The sequence below is a fragment of the Cystoisospora suis genome (assembly GCF_002600585.1).
Source record: "Cystoisospora suis strain Wien I chromosome Unknown contig_3752, whole genome shotgun sequence".
Taxonomy (NCBI): Eukaryota; Apicomplexa; class Conoidasida; order Eucoccidiorida; family Sarcocystidae; genus Cystoisospora; species Cystoisospora suis.
The window spans coordinates 3,408-18,342 of NW_027156547.1; the positions used below are offsets into that span (position 1 = coordinate 3,408).

Here is a 14,935-nt window from a genome sequence, read left to right on the forward strand (position 1 = left end):
AAAAAAAAAAAAGTCAACCAAGCGGAAGTCACTTGCTGGATTACTAGAAGGAAGAAAGCGCGGGAATGGAACTGTTTTCTCTTGCAAAAAGCTGCTGATTCAAAATAGGGAGAGCCGCGCGTACATGCGTCATGTCAAGGCGAATGCGACGTCTCGAACTGCCGAACACTTCGGGGCCTACACTAATGCAACGGAACAGCCCCAGCCCGGCGCACGCCTGACCAGTCAGTGATCGCTAGCCAGAAACGCAGAGGGCCTTCGCAGACGCCGGGACCGTGTAGGGAGGACAAACTTGTAGGGCGGGAGTCTAGCTATGGCAATCATTATCTTATAATGCCACGTACGTGATCTCTGAGGCAAATCTGCTCATCGAAAGAACGTCTTTTGGCGTCTTCGTACCTGCTGTACCGACATTCCGAGCTATGCTTTGGCCATACAATCGATACACACTCAGTATCGATGCAGTCCCTCGAGAAAGACGCCGTTACATTGCTCGGGTGAAGAAGCGACATTCACATGCCGAAATGAGGAAGGGCCGGCTGGTTTCTAAATGCAATACATCGACAAATTGTCCGGGATCCACAGGTTCTTTGGGCTGTGACTGGAGAACACAGACGGACGAAGTTTTGCTCGGTCACCCAGGGGGGCATCCTCTACCCCGCCGCCTCAGTACGGGAAAAAGTGGGGCTGATACTAGCCGGGAAGGCTTCCACAACAGAAAAGGCGGTTCCTCAGCGGGGAAGTAAATTTAGGCTGCAGACAGTTGACAACGAACTGGAGAACTCGTATTTACTGTGACGTGTCCGTCCGGAGGGGGCGGCCTGGAAGGGGGGGGGAGACTCGGAACTTCCTCGGTGAGCTGGCCGTCTTGGCGGGGCGGGGGACAGGCAGCCTCCGGTGCCGCAGGCCCACACCGACCGCCAAACATGTCTGTTACCACTGCAGGGGTTCAGTCAGTATGGACGCCCGTGCTTAGGTACCCAAACTTCAGTGCCGGAGTCAACAGGGTAGTCAGCCTTAAGAATAAGACAAGAGTAAACGGTGGGCGGAAGGACCTCCAGGCACTTCACCAGCGACGCGGCGCCCCCATAGATGGCCAAGAAGGAGGTCTGCTTTCATTGTAACTGAAATCCAGAACCGCCACGGGGGGGCGTCTCACTCGCACGCCAAGAAAGACCGAGTGAGAAACCACGATTATAAGAATTTTCGTACTACGCGATGACCGGACCCCTGACTCCCCCCTGACACGTGCTGGCTTTCAGGCCTTCTCAGAAGGGGTGGTTCCTCAAAAGCGGAACAGTACTGGCTTGGAGTCAGAGCAGGTGTGTTGCTGCGCGTGCTGACGTCATCGAGGGTTGGCTTGGCTCCTAGCTTCACCATCCGTGAGGATGTGCACACTGTGTCTTCCCGTTGCAGTTCTTTGCACAGCGGCAGTGGTGTTACTCAAGATGCCAGCCACTGCTTCGAAGCTCCTTTCTAGGCTATAGTTTCACGCCGCACCGGCAAACTAGCCGCAGCCGCTGGGCAGGCGTGAAAGGAAGACTGACCGGGCTGCATATGAATTGGCTCTTCAGTCACTAGCCAAGAGTAGGTTCCGACAGCCGGTTCATAGCTGAAACCTTGCAACCCTGCGAACGCTGAAAGCGCCTATGCCGACGGAGAGGTGTACTGGGTGGCATTGTAGACCCCAATTCTCTGCTAGCAGCGCGGCACTGCTGCATGAAACTGAGATGCACGCAGAAAACTATGAGGGAACAGGGTGACTGTGCTCTCGGGTGTTTGAGCAGAGGTGGGTGAAGCGCCGGTCAACTGCAGCTTCCGGTGGCGTGAGGAGTTGTATCGAACCAGTTTGACCATTGAGGAGAAAGTTTATACAAGCACCACCATAACTCGTCCATACAGCGCTTTGAAGCAGACCTGGTGGGCAAAGACCCGAGTTTCCGGACGATCTCTCTTTCCGCGTAAACGTTCCGGCCTCGTCATGAAGCGCAAGCTTTGTCAAGGTGCTGTGTCAGATGTGCCAGCTGTAGCACACCTCGCCTGGACAAGCGGACCTGCATACTCTAGTGACAAATGTCGCGAGCACCCAACCTTGTTTCTGACCGGACAGAGGAGGTCAGAGGCCGCGCCTCGACCAGAATTACACACGCAGTGGAGGGACATGTGAAGCCTTCGACTACCGAGCAGCTGCACCAGGAAGAAATGACATTAGAAATCACTCCCACTCTTCAGTTTACCTGCGGCTCCCTCGCCACCGATCCTTACAAGTATGCTGTATTGTCTACGGCTCCGTAGTCGTAGGGACTCGGTCCTGAGCGCAGCAGCAAAAGCAAAGGAAACGACATCCGGGCAACGGGGAAGTCAGCTCTCCTGTCTGCTGGAGCCAAAACGGCTCGAGCGGTGTTACCAAGAAACTACCAGGGCATTGGCACCTGCGATTAGAGCATTAGAGGCGGACTGTTCTAAGCATTTCATAAGTTGCGAAATTCTCAGTAAGTACAGTTCCGCTGTTCACGTGGGCGCCCTTGCGCGTTGTAAATTGATGCGGCACACAGAAGATACGCAAACGAAAGAGAGAGAAGCTGAGACAGGCATCTACAGAGGCTCTCCCAGCGCTGTTTTTAGTTTGAGGGGTGGGGCGTCTGTTAGCCGCGAAGTCACCGCTTGGAGTGGCCGTGCTTTGAGCTGCGTTGTACTGCTCGTCAGCACGCCATCCGAGGTGTGAAAAAGGCCTTAAAGCAGTTGCGTCAACTCATGCACTGACAAGAAGTGTACCTTGTGAATTACCCGGCTTCCTACGCTTTATCTGGCTGTATCGTGGAAATCTCTCGAGAAGCATGAGATCGCTTTCTCAACGACCTAGTACAAAAATTTCTCCAGGTTTACTATGTCACCGTATTGGTGGCTGAAGGACGGAAGTGAAAACAAGACTTCACCCTCTGTTGACATGCTTACGCCCACTACTATCTGGAAGAAGGACATCATGTTCAGGTCTTCTTGTCCCCTGCTTGCACTTGCCTGGAAACAGCAAACGCAAAGTCACTAATCACCACATACAAAACACCACTAGCTTCCAAGGAGTACCCGAGTTGCCTCTGCCACCTCTCTCGAAACGGCTACCGATCTTAGATGGAAGCAGGTCTGAAAATGGTGGGCCGCTCGCACATCGCACCCTCCTCTGCTTCGATGAATACAAAGCCGGTAGACAGACAGACTATGTGTGGGGTAGACAGATGTAGACACGAAGGAGTAAACAGTCGGCCGGAATCACCGTCAAATGCGTTCTATGCGTACGACAAGCTAGCTACAGACGATGGGAGCTGGGGATAGATATAGATATAGAAAAGGAGCAGACAGAGAGACGAGATGGATACAGAGATCTACGCATATAGATTAGAGAGATCAAGAGACAGAGAAAGATTGCGAGGTGGAAAAATGTGGAAGGCGTTTCAGACTTACTGTATAGGAAGTAGATACCAACACCGATTAGCAACACTACACAGCCGATCAGGCCCCAGATCCAACCCGGAGTGTCACTGCTAGCTCCTTCGGCAAAGAAGGTGCCAAGCTGAGCCAAAGTTGTTTGAGGTTGACACGCGAAGTTGTCTCTGCTCTCCCGAACGCAGTCTTCGTAAGCCGTGCAGGGCTTCCCCATTATCTCACATGGCAGATACTCGTACCCGGTCATTGCTGCACACCAGGAGTCTCAGGCCAAGAAGAGAAGCTTACAAACTCCTCGACTGATCTGCTCTGATGTACAAAGTCGAGTGTACCTCTGTTCGCTCGTCCTTTATCGATGACGCACCACAAGCAAGGAGCGCTCTGCCGTCAGCTACCGCCCGGGAGGACCAAGGGGCATCATGGTTTGGTTGTCACCAGTCAGTAAGTTTCTTTCCTGCCCCAGTTCCCCAGAGATGCTTGAGAATCTTACGGTTTTCCCTGAGTATCCATTCTTCACAATCTCACCTTTTTAGCGCGGGGAAACGCTCGCTCCCTTGGCGACAACGTCACCTTGTCGGCAAGGCAAGCAGATCGGTCCATACTGTGTGACGTGTATTTGTTGAAGACTTACGCTTGCAGCCGCCTTTCTTTCCATTCCCCTCCAGGTGTTCCTTGCACTTGCAAGAGTACGAGGTCGGGGTCTCCTGTATACAGTCAGCGAATACAGGGTCACAGCTGTGATCCCCTGTGCAAGTATGATCAGAGACACATTCGCCGTTTTCATGGAGGGAATAACCCTGAGGACATTCGCATTTATAAGAGCCTGGTGTGTTCACGCAGACTCTGTCTTTGCTGCACGGGCGCGTCTCGCATTCGTCAACGTCTGCAAACAGAGGAAGAGAAGAAGGAGAAGACGAGAGACCCAACAACCTAAAATTAGAGCTGTTGATTAGGGACTCACTAGGAAGACACTCATGCCACACTGGCCGAGTGACGTGTTCACATACTTCGTGTGTCTGTCCCACCTTTCTTGGTGCACATGCGTTCCCCGGAGAAAGGCAGAACCTAGAAGAAATACAAGCAATCGTGTGAGAACGAAACTCCTCTGCCTGTCCTCGCGTGAAGTTAAACAGCCAGAGACCGCTCCCGACCCAGACAGGGCTCAATGCCATACCACCCAAGTACCTTGCACTCTGACTATTGGAGGGCCCGAAGGGAGCCTTATCATTCAATGTGCTCCAACAAGAAGGAAGACAAACGCCCTCGGACCTGTTTATCTACATCATGAGGTACAGCCCTCCTGCGGCGTTTCTCTGGAAGATAAGATTCCACGAGCTTTCCTATCTTATCGCGAACGGCTGACACAAGCAACAGCGGAGTAGTCTGTTCAATGCTGAGGCTTGAGGAAGAGCCATGACGCCTTGACCGTGCTTTCAGATAGGTCGAGATTACCGTAGCAGTCAACACCCGCTTGATCATAATTGCCCGTATATCCCTCTTCACACTTGCAAGTGGGAGGCGCGTCGACATGATTGACGCAGCGTGAATTAGCTCCGCAGTTCCCTCCCGTGGCGCACATGTCAGCTGCTGAAGAGAAACACAAAAAAAATTTTCACAGCGGGAAAAGGGGAACTTGTACAAGGGGTCCGTGAGATGCCAGCTAAGGCCATGACCTTGAATGCAGCAAGCACTCAACCAGACACAAAGAAGAAAGTGAAAAGAAGTCCCCAAGAAAAAAGCGTACCGCTCATCAGACTTCGACGTTTGGCCGGTTACATCTCAAGCAACGCTAGCACGCGTGGCCAACTCATATTACCTGTGCTGGCGCCTTTCCAACAACCGGAGTGTTCGAGAGACTACCAGAGGCAGAAAACACATGTAACCAACTCTGTCTCGGATAATACTACCTTCAGTCCACCCGCGCCGATAAGGCTAATGTCATAGTAAACGTTTTCTATGTACCAGTACGTAGTACGGTCACAAAGGGGTGACACCAAAGACACGATGACATCAGGTGCCGGCGATTCACTGTAATGGTAGGCAAAAGACGCTGTCTTGTCCCTAAGAGTGATTTGTATCCGTCGCAACACGAGCGCAGTAGTAACGATGAGGGGGCTACTCTACCGTGGAAGAGAAAAGAGGTGCAACCCCAATATCTGACGTTGTATCGACATAACGAAGAGTTGTTCTTTCCCGTGTATATAGTATTGAGGAAAGAACAACCGTGGACAAACAAAGTAGGGGGGACTTACGTTCGCACGAATTGTTTACGAGTTGACGATACTCCGAGCACACACACTCGTAACTTCCGTAGGTGTTCTTGCAGATGGAGTGCGGAATCCTCGTTTGACAGTCATTCTCACCCATCTGGCACTCGTTCATATCTGCAGGGCAGAATCCACCACACTTGACACAGGAAGGAAGAGCTTTCGGTGGCGGTAACAAGCGACTATTCCCTGAGCATCGCACTCGTGCTATCTTCGCGACCCAGCTGGACAAGTCGCCGTCCTCTTTGAGTAAAAAAGTAACCTTATAGCGAAGCTGTCTTCTCACGCAAAAAGCGTAAGGCCAAACTCACCCCGTCTGCATACAAGGGCACGCGATGAAGATGCCGAGAGAAAACCTCAGTTCCTCCCTCTTGTGAACCCGGAGGTTCTGCATAAAAAATATAGGCAAAGAAAGAACACAGCTTACCTACCTAGACATTGCGAGTCAAGTCCTGTCCCACTTGTTCGAAAACCTTCCTGGCACGTGCAATGATAGTTGGGGTCCCCGGGAGCGCAGCCTGAGGCATGGGGCACTTCGCTGCAGAAGGAGACGCCATTTTGCGGGCATGCTGACAAACATGGACAAAAGCACGTTCAGATGAGATGAAGCCCGGTCGGCAGTCTGTGGCTCGCCTTTGCTGTTGCAGACAGCCACGCTCGACGACCTCGACTCTGCACCGCTCCTCCAACTTTCAGGACTTCTCTTTTGTGAACAGCAAACGCGGGAGTCCCTAGTACACAAGATTGTTTCCCCCCGTCCGCGCCAATGAAGAAACTCATCGCCGAGCTACGAGCGATCTTTTTTTGAGAGGTAGCACTGCCATATACTCCTACAGCCGAGAGCTTACGGTGACTCCTGTTTCTGAGTCGGTGCACACACCCTGTTAGGCACTATGGACGGATGGTCGGGTATTTTCTATTAGCGGAGGAGTTACAAGGCACACATGGGCCTACTCTTCGATGACGAGGCCCTGCCACCTCCCATGATGTCAACGGTGGTATCTGGTCAGAAGTCAGGGGCGGGAGCGGATGGAGCGACGGGAACAACCGTGGCCAAAGCTGAACAGCAAGAGAAAGAAAGAGACTGGGACTTCAACAGCTTAAGAACTCGTGATGGCCCATGTTCTCCTCAATGTCGCTGTATTTCAAGTCCACTACATCAGCTGGGAAGCAGCGAGTATTGGCCTAGAAATGAGTATTCCTATCTTCCCTATCCTCTGAGGTTAGAAGAGAACTTGCAGTCAGCGAAGACAAGTTGTTTTGGAACAGTGAATTCTCCGCCCAGAAGTCGCACGAGCAGCGCGACAGGCAAAGAGTTCTGCGATCCCGTGGGCTTTCGCGCGTAGTTGCGTCCTCATATACACATGAAGGGGATAGTTCGGCTAGGGAGATAGGAGACAAAAGTCCTTCATTTGATGGGCCCGATGTGGCCAGTTGAAGAGACCACTATACTGTCGAGGTACTCGAGACAACACTAAATGCAGCGTCTACAGGCTGAACGAGACCCCTTCCTCCCCGCTGTCCGGCAGGAAAACAAAACTCGGAGGCAGAAAGCACGGCATAGGAATCTTTCCCTCACAGTTTTCACGCCTACTTCCTTCTGCTTCGTCTACCGGTAGCGCAGAAAAAGTAGAAACTCGACACCCCTTGCCTGCTCTGCTAGCAGCCAAATCCGGAGGTTCCAATGGAAGCGAAACTACTATACTGAGGTAACGTGGTTTACCCCAGCATTCAGGAGGTGGCTCCCACCGGCCCCCTCAGGGCAGCGCCAATTGCTTACCTAGCTGCGTAGGGACGCAGACGCAGAAAGAGGAGTGACCCAACAGACCTCCAAGGATCTTTGCTGCAGCATGTGTAGCCCGGCAATCAAGCCCAAGAAAGGTCATCCCGTCAGTGATTCAATCTCTCTCCGAGCCGAAAGCAGGACCGGACTTCTCCCGTGCTCGAACCTGCTCAGGGACCTAATCAGCAGTCCCCACTGCAGCTGGTGATTCGCCTCACTCCCTTTTGCTTCTCATCTCAATAGGGCAGCACTGCTTCGGACCAAGATAGAGGGGCTGTGTTCTGGAACTTGATAATGTGTTGCAGACGGTACGAACAAACGAGAGCTGGAAAACGGAACGGAAAGAGGAGAAGAGGTAGCAGAGGTAAAGAGTGACGAGTGACAATGGAGGTAAGTGATGCAAGGCGAGAGGGCAGTGACGCAGTGAGCACCACACCGGTGTGGTGTGAAGTGGTGTGCTGTGTGTGTGTCACCGGTTGCTCAGGCTTCCCCTAACGCAGGCTTGACTGCTGCGGCTGGTCGATTAGAAGGACCGAACAGTATGTGTCGAGTGCGGTAGCCCAGGGGGGCTAAACACGTAGAGCCTCGAACAGAACTGACGAAGGCACGTATGACCTCGCTATCCACCTAGGATGCAAGGCGGGATCAGGGAGAGGAGAGTTGAACCGCCTGAAACGCGGTCCGGAGTCGTAGCAAGGCAACTTTTAGGAGACAGGTATCTCGAGTGACTGGCGTCGGCATACTCCAGATAACTTGTAGGCGTCTGGGCTCGTACCGACTGGGAGACAGCTCGTCATTTTTGAATGCGAGCTCAGCACAGCACAACAGAGATTGAATTCATAGACAGCAACTCCACGCGAAAACTCAAAGGCCGTACCCATCTACATCCGTGAAAACTCCCCTTGTCAACTAGAGCGGAGGGCGGAACTCATGATCCCCTGCAGATGTCAATCAACGGTAAGGAAAAGCGGCGAAGCCGCTGCGGGAGGCGGAGGGGCTCCGGTGAAGCCCCACCTGGAGTGTGAAGGCTTTCTTAGCCACGCTCGAGCCGAAGTTCCATTTACCGAGCACAACGATTGCAGGCGGTAGGAGTAGGACAACTGCACGCTTGGATGTAGCACACAGGGAAGGAAAACGCGATGCGCGAAACCCGAAAACCGTCGAAGGAATGTAGTGACCGTGCAACCAAGACGGCGGCACGCTCCGGGTGAAAGAAGCTGGCGGACATGCGGATCTCAACGTTGTCACATGCGCTGCGAAGGAAGGAATTGCGGTTGAACGGACAAATCTGAAGACAAACCAGTCGACCGCTCGGGAAAGAGCTCGCTCGAGCTCGCTGACTCTGGCAGGCTGTGCCGCTGAACTAGCCAAGGGGAATGGCACTACAGTGAACTGACAATGGAGAAGAATGAATATCTGAAAATATTCGACTACGACCATTTTGGCAAACGAAAAGCCCCGTGAAGTGAGCCTGGCTCGCTATCAGCAGTGCAACCGTAGCTGGCATTGTCGAGCGGAGCCGCGTCGGGCTGCACCCCGGGGCGGGTAGTTGGCGTTAGTCCCTCCGCGCGGCCCCTAAGTGCTTGGTCTGACGAACGTGTTCTGGGACCTCGAAGACCCAAACACTGTTTGGAACAACCCCAGACAGCTTAGCCAAGAAAGCCCCAGAGACTGCTGAGTCAACAGCGGCTCCGTCGGAGCACTCATTTACTTCGCGTTCACTCGAAGTATCGACGCCCCCGCCGATTCTCAGTCGCGAGCCATGCAGAGGGAGCACGCGCACGCGCAGCAGCAACTCAAGACTGAGCAGACGGCTTTGCGCCTATCATAGGTCGCTGACACAGTACGTGGCGCATCGCCAATGAATACAACTATCCGAGACAAGCGTATAACAGCAATACTCGATGGAAAGCTGCAGAGAGTACAGCAGACCTGCAAGCCGTTTCCTGGGCACTTAGGCTCGTGACGCCACCCTGTGAGCAGGCTGTCAGGAAACGAGAACACCCCGGCCACATCCGCTGCGGCCGACCGGCCAAGTGTGCGTTGTTCGAGGTCTAGCAGCGCAATGCAGTCGTTCAGCGTTTGCTCTTGGACTGCGGCAACCTGTGTGTGTAGCTGGGTCAGCACCGGGCGAAGTCCCGTGGCACAGAGCCTGAGCACAAGCTTTTCGACTGCCCTCCTGGCCGGGGCCGGCTGTCGAGTCTCTTACATTGGTAGAACTAGAGAAAAGAAATGTTTTGCACTGTTTCCAAAAAGCCAGCCAGAGGACAGGTTTTCCGAACGAACAAGCTAGAAGTCGTCTGCGTGGGCGCGAGCTTTGTCGCCACAGCCAAAGTTACTACAGACGCCACTTCCGGAGTTTCTCCAGAACAAAGCTGTTGGCGCCCCGGTGGAGCGCTCGAGGCAATCGGTCAGCTTGATCAAGGAAGTCGGAAGGACCGCCTGACAAAGTTGCCAAATTCAGTAATCTTCCCTAGCGGTCGCTCGACGTGACTGTTTTACCTTCAAGGGATTAGCCCTGTGCAGACAGGCCGGTACCTGTCAACCAAGTTTAAGGGCAAACTCGCATGGAAACTGGCCCGGCCACGGGCACCAGGACACACCTTGCCCCCAGCCACTGTGTGTGCGCTGAAGTCACATGTGTAAAGCGGGTCCACGTATCAGAACCGGCGCCTGAAAAACTCCACCGCCTACGGGCTATCACCTAAGTCAGAGGATTACCTCCGCTGAGCCAGCTTCGGCGTATACGCAGCCAGACCGGAGTGGCCCTGCAATATCCTACGACGAAAGCCGACGATTCCTTGTTTCTCGTGGGGGTGGCGGGGTTCCCCTTCTAAGTTTTGGTCTGTTTTCTTCGCCCTTCAGGGGCAGCGTGAGCGACCCAGAAAAAGAAATTTGCCCACTCTCTCCCTCCAGAGTGATTTGGCCCTCGCGCACCACCCGGTAACCAGATGGCCGTGAGACCGGCTCGCGCAGCCTATTTCGAGTTTGCGACTCTCTAGTCGCCTTCCCACTCCCAGTTACTTGCAGGTAGCCCCCGCCTGTGATCTTAGTTCGCGGCGGTCCTTCCAGTCCACTCACACCCATGCTTTGAGATCTTTGATCCAGACGCCCGGTCACCTGGCGACCCGTAGACCTGTGTCTTTGAACGCTCGGTGGTTCTACGCGACCGCGCACGGGACCTCCTGGAGGCCCGCGGGGTTCGTAAGGTACGTACGGCTTGGCGGGGTGACAGCGATCGTACCGCCTGCTCCCGCTGCACGTGTTAACACCTGAGTAGGCATCCGCGTGCTTGGCACGACGCTCCTCGAGAAACTTGTACACATATGAGTCGTCCTCGTGCAAAGGAGTACCGTGAGCATGGTCATAAACCCGCCGAATCCGAGCCTGCATAGCTAGGCTTGTCGGATTCTGACACGCTGGTCTCTGCGGAAATGCTTCCCTGTGTTTGGGAATTCTTTCAAGAGGGGGTCTGCGCTGAGTCTGGAGCCATCGTTGATAGCGCTTGAGGGCCAGATCGTAGCGGGACCAGTTGTCCTGTCGCTCTTGTTTTGCCCTAAGTAACGCTTTGCAGTAGTCATCATACCGGTCAAATGTAGCCGAGTCCATGTCACTCATATTCACGAAGCCTGTGTCCCCCGCAGAGTGTAGCTGAACAACTCCTTGAATGCTGATGTCGCCGACCACATGGCTGACTTCTGGTTCTGATGGTTTGTCATCTTCATGTGACGGTACACCTAGGTTGCACTGTGCCGACTGATCCGTGTGCTCCCGCCGGTTCGCCGAGATACCGGCGCGACGCGCTGCGTCGCGCATGAGTGTGCACGCGTCTTCAAAGTCCATTTCATCCACCTCCCAAGCAGGAAACAAGCTGGAAAACTCATGCAAGGAAGGGTCCGGGGGAGGGACTGGCACTTGTTGTCTTGGTGCAACAATGCCCGTGGCATCTAGATGAAGGCACGAAGGGCGGTCGTGCACCCACTGCGCATCCTGTGCAGGCTCTGTCGGGGGGCATGACGGAAGAAGCTGGGCAGCGTTCAACACAACAGCTGGTTGAGAAGAAACCGGAATGCCCGCGTGGGAAGCAACTGTGCCACCCGGCAGTGAGCACACCACAGGCGGCATCTGCGTTGCCCACATGGCGAAAGAACTGGCCATGGTGATCCTGAGATCGGATAACAAAGTGGGCAAGAGCAAGCAGCGAGTACCGAAGGACAAACAGCGAGCGGTGGCACGCTCCACTCAGTCGCACGGACGACAAGACGCGACGGAACGGGAAGCCAGTCTGAGAATGAAGGAGTTCCGTCTCAATCCGACAAGATCAAATGTAGGGCTGAGAAAGGGGCTGCATACAAAGTCGTGTAACCCGAAACGAGGCAGACGGCTCTCACTGTATAGCAACAAACGGCGTGTCCCCGTTCGTGCCAAACGCGGAGATAGCTGTCTAGATGTAGTCCCCAGTACGGTCACCTAGAAATAGCATGGACCGCCCCACGCCCTTGGAAGCTCTTTGCCTGGAATGCTGAAGAAAAAAGAGTGGTAGTCGAGTGCGTTTTTCAGTTCCGAGGATCGTGAACGAAGCCGCTCATTGGCAGCTCTGAACACCGACAAGGAGGAGTATCCCCGAAGATTTATATGAAGCCGCTTATCCGTTTTCAGAAGACTCGGAAAGACACCAGAAAAATCCCAACATCTCAGAACCGAACCAAGAAGTCGGGGCACGAGCTACGAGCAGGGAGGAGGAACGTCACATGACCGCCGGGGACAAGTTCCATAGAGCCGCTCGAGATCGATTCGTGAGGCATATGAGAGCACAAGAAAATGGCCGCTTGATTTAGCGATGGCGCGCTTCACGCACTCCTACGAAAAAGGAGAGAACACCGTAAGAGCAAGGTCATGAGAGATGCGAGGGAGGCGAAAGTCGAACGTTGAAGTTGATGGCTCCAAGACAGCTAGCTATTGTAAAGCTCTTGAATCATCCGGCAGTGCTGAAGTTGAGTGGGCCAGCTTTCGTCCCCGCCAAAACGCGCGCGAATTAAACACCACGTTGACGGAACAGGTTTCAAAAGCTCAGCTTATCTTTCTTCGGTAGTCTACTGTGGTCAGTTCAGAACGAGCACAGTGAAAGTACGGCGGCCATGCGGCTCGCCAGTCCCAGATTCCCATGCCGCGCGAAGCCGGACGTCCAGGCTTCAACCCCGGTCAGTGTCTAGATAGCGTCTATTTCGTGAGTATGCAGAGATGTAAGGCAGTGCTAGTTGCGGGGCTTTGAGTTCGGGGCTGACGAGTATTCGGACTGGAGACTTTCTGCTTCGTCCGCGCGCAAGCCGTCGGGTCTTCAGCGTTCCGGCGGTAGTACTCTTCAGTATTGGTCTCTGGTGTCGAATCGCCGTCGCATGCGCTCTCGAACCTTCACTAGGAAACTGCAACACGGCGAGCGGACTTCTACATAAACTCCCGTGGCGTGCCTGTGTCCTTCGCGTGTCTGAGGCTGCCCAGGTGAGACTTCTGTCCAGCCTTTCGAGTTTTGTATGAGACTCGGAAGGCTGGTCCCCCTCTTCACCCTCGCATTTGGTGCAGCTCGGGCAGACACACCGATGCCTTGGCCTGCCCGCTTCGGGAAAACTGCGACAGAGTACTGGGCGCTGCTTCAACAGGTTTCTAAAGAGATCGTTTGTTGGAGCAAACCGAAATTGGAAATTCTGGAGCTTGGGATCGCAGAGCGTCAAGGCATCGTCTTTTAGGGTGTGCGTGTCGCGACCACCTCCGACAGTGTGCTGAACTTGCCTGGGGGAGCACCGGTCGAGATCACCTTCGGCTCCGGGGCTACGCAGTACCTTCTCACGCAAGCAACGGAGCCGAGGAGATAGCAGTGATGTTCACTATTTCAGTATTGCTCACGGCTCCCCCGTGTCACGCGAAAGCTGGTTGCACTGCTATGGGCTTTAGTGTCGCTGATTCCACCTGCTTTGAGAGCTGTACGGCAGTAACAACACTGGTACGCGTCTCTTCTGTGCGTATCACCCGCAAGCAACACTGCAGTTTAGAGAGTCCATGTTTGGCTAATAGTGCTCCCCTGGACAGGCGGCGGTACTCTTCACTTGCATTGGCTGGACTCGTCCTGGTGCAGTATTCTGAGCGCGTCCTGTGAGCGCAGGAAGTTCGACCCCCTGGCACGGTGAAAGACCGGCCGAAACGGGACCTCGGGACGTTCGCTGGCCCGGCACCACATTCTTCGGAGAAGGAAACGCACACGCCCCCGGATGAGCGTCCACTGAAGGATTCTTGGAAACATATCAGCGCATACAGCACGCATTGCGGTCTAGCGCATTCTCGGTGCACGTCCGTCAAGCATTCGCGCTACCCGTTCAGGTTCATTTATACATAGTTGGGAGGCTTTAGAGAGTACAGAGATCTATGGGCGGCACCACACGGCCGAATTTAGAGAAAAAAGGCAAGCGAAGGCCTATTCAGCAACGCTCAACACAAACCAGCGATCGATGCGTTGCAGATGCAAGAAAAACAATTCTGACGAGCGACGCAGGTATCGCCGCTCACATGGCGACGGGCACACGCCACACAATGCACAGCAGCACACACCGGACAATTGCGAGCGCGTTCTGAGACGCAGGGCTAGCATTATCAACTGCCTAACGTCTGGCACTGCTAGTGCTAATCCAGCAGCCTTCGAACAGCGTGCTAGCACCCCGAAGAAACACGATTCCTTCTCAACCTTTAACTGAACATCGACAAGAGAGTCTGCAATACGAGATCACCACTTCAGACAGTTCAGCCGGTCGGATACCACAACGCCGCGTAGTTGTCTGCCGCTTTCCTGTTGTCCGTGCTAGTCCAGATAGGTCTGCGCGAGCTCCAGCCAAATGTACACAGCCTGTAGGCACCGCAGCCACGTGCGTCCTCGATCAGTTGTCGTCACTGGGAAGCCAGTACGATACCGGGAGGGACCCTGGGCGTTAGCATCTGGGGAATTCCTCCCGAACTTGGCGGCAGAGCAGGTGGAGCCGCGCTGATTGCCGTAGGCATGGCTCCAATCAATAGAGGGGACTGGACATCGCGGCCGTGACCCGAAGCGGTAATGTTCTGTAGCCACAGTTTAACGGCTTCTGGTGTATTCACTCCGACACCGGGGATGAGAAGGAGCGCCAACAAAAGAAGCTGAGGACAGCCCACAGGGACAAAATCACAGCTAAAACGGAAGACTAAGCAACACAAGCAGAGAAAAAGCATCGTCCCAGATACAGGAGTCGGGGAGGAAAAGGTGCAGCCTTTTGCTTTGGGAACAGCGAGAGAGTGGGAAAAAGGTAGTAAACAATTCAAAGCCGGGCGCACTTGTCAGAGTTGGAAATCAAGTGTCTGGGCTGAAGAACCTGCAGTCACCTTGGTGTGAAGGTCTAGTGACGAATACTACCAGCATCGGGGTCTG

At 54.1% G+C, this 14,935-nt stretch overlaps 4 protein-coding genes across 4 annotated transcripts in view; all 4 read right to left on the bottom strand.

Annotated features, from left to right (window-relative positions):
• Positions 1-71: 71 nt before the first annotated feature.
• CSUI_007213 (uncharacterized protein) lies at positions 72-808 on the bottom strand. The gene has a single exon (XM_068067363.1). The coding sequence runs from the start codon at positions 510-512 to the stop codon at positions 324-326; it is 189 nt and encodes a 62-aa protein (XP_067920654.1). The 5' UTR covers positions 513-808; the 3' UTR covers positions 72-323.
• A 1,034-nt stretch (positions 809-1,842) lies between these two features.
• CSUI_007214 (calcium binding egf domain-containing protein) lies at positions 1,843-8,935 on the bottom strand. The gene is made up of 10 exons (XM_068067364.1): positions 7,489-8,935; positions 6,663-6,767; positions 5,995-6,096; positions 5,694-5,825; positions 4,711-5,114; positions 4,449-4,506; positions 4,044-4,324; positions 3,460-3,568; positions 2,937-3,018; positions 1,843-2,311 (listed from the first exon to the last, which is right to left on the bottom strand). Exons 2-10 carry the CDS (start codon positions 6,691-6,693, stop codon positions 2,209-2,211), a joined length of 1,302 nt encoding a protein of 433 aa, XP_067920655.1. The 5' UTR covers positions 6,694-6,767; positions 7,489-8,935; the 3' UTR covers positions 1,843-2,208.
• Positions 8,936-9,667: 732 nt separating this feature from the next.
• CSUI_007215 (uncharacterized protein) lies at positions 9,668-12,762 on the bottom strand. Its single transcript, XM_068067365.1, has one exon. It carries the CDS (start codon positions 11,647-11,649, stop codon positions 10,270-10,272), a length of 1,380 nt encoding a protein of 459 aa, XP_067920656.1. The 5' UTR covers positions 11,650-12,762; the 3' UTR covers positions 9,668-10,269.
• Positions 12,763-13,850: 1,088 nt separating this feature from the next.
• The window catches only part of CSUI_007216 (uncharacterized protein), a 3,551-nt gene continuing 2,466 nt past the window's right edge, over positions 13,851-14,935 (bottom strand). Inside the window, exon 4 of the mRNA XM_068067366.1 lies at positions 13,851-14,667. Within this exon, the coding sequence (XP_067920657.1) occupies positions 14,425-14,667 (243 nt within the window). The 3' untranslated portion in view covers positions 13,851-14,424. The remainder of the gene's footprint in view (positions 14,668-14,935) is intronic.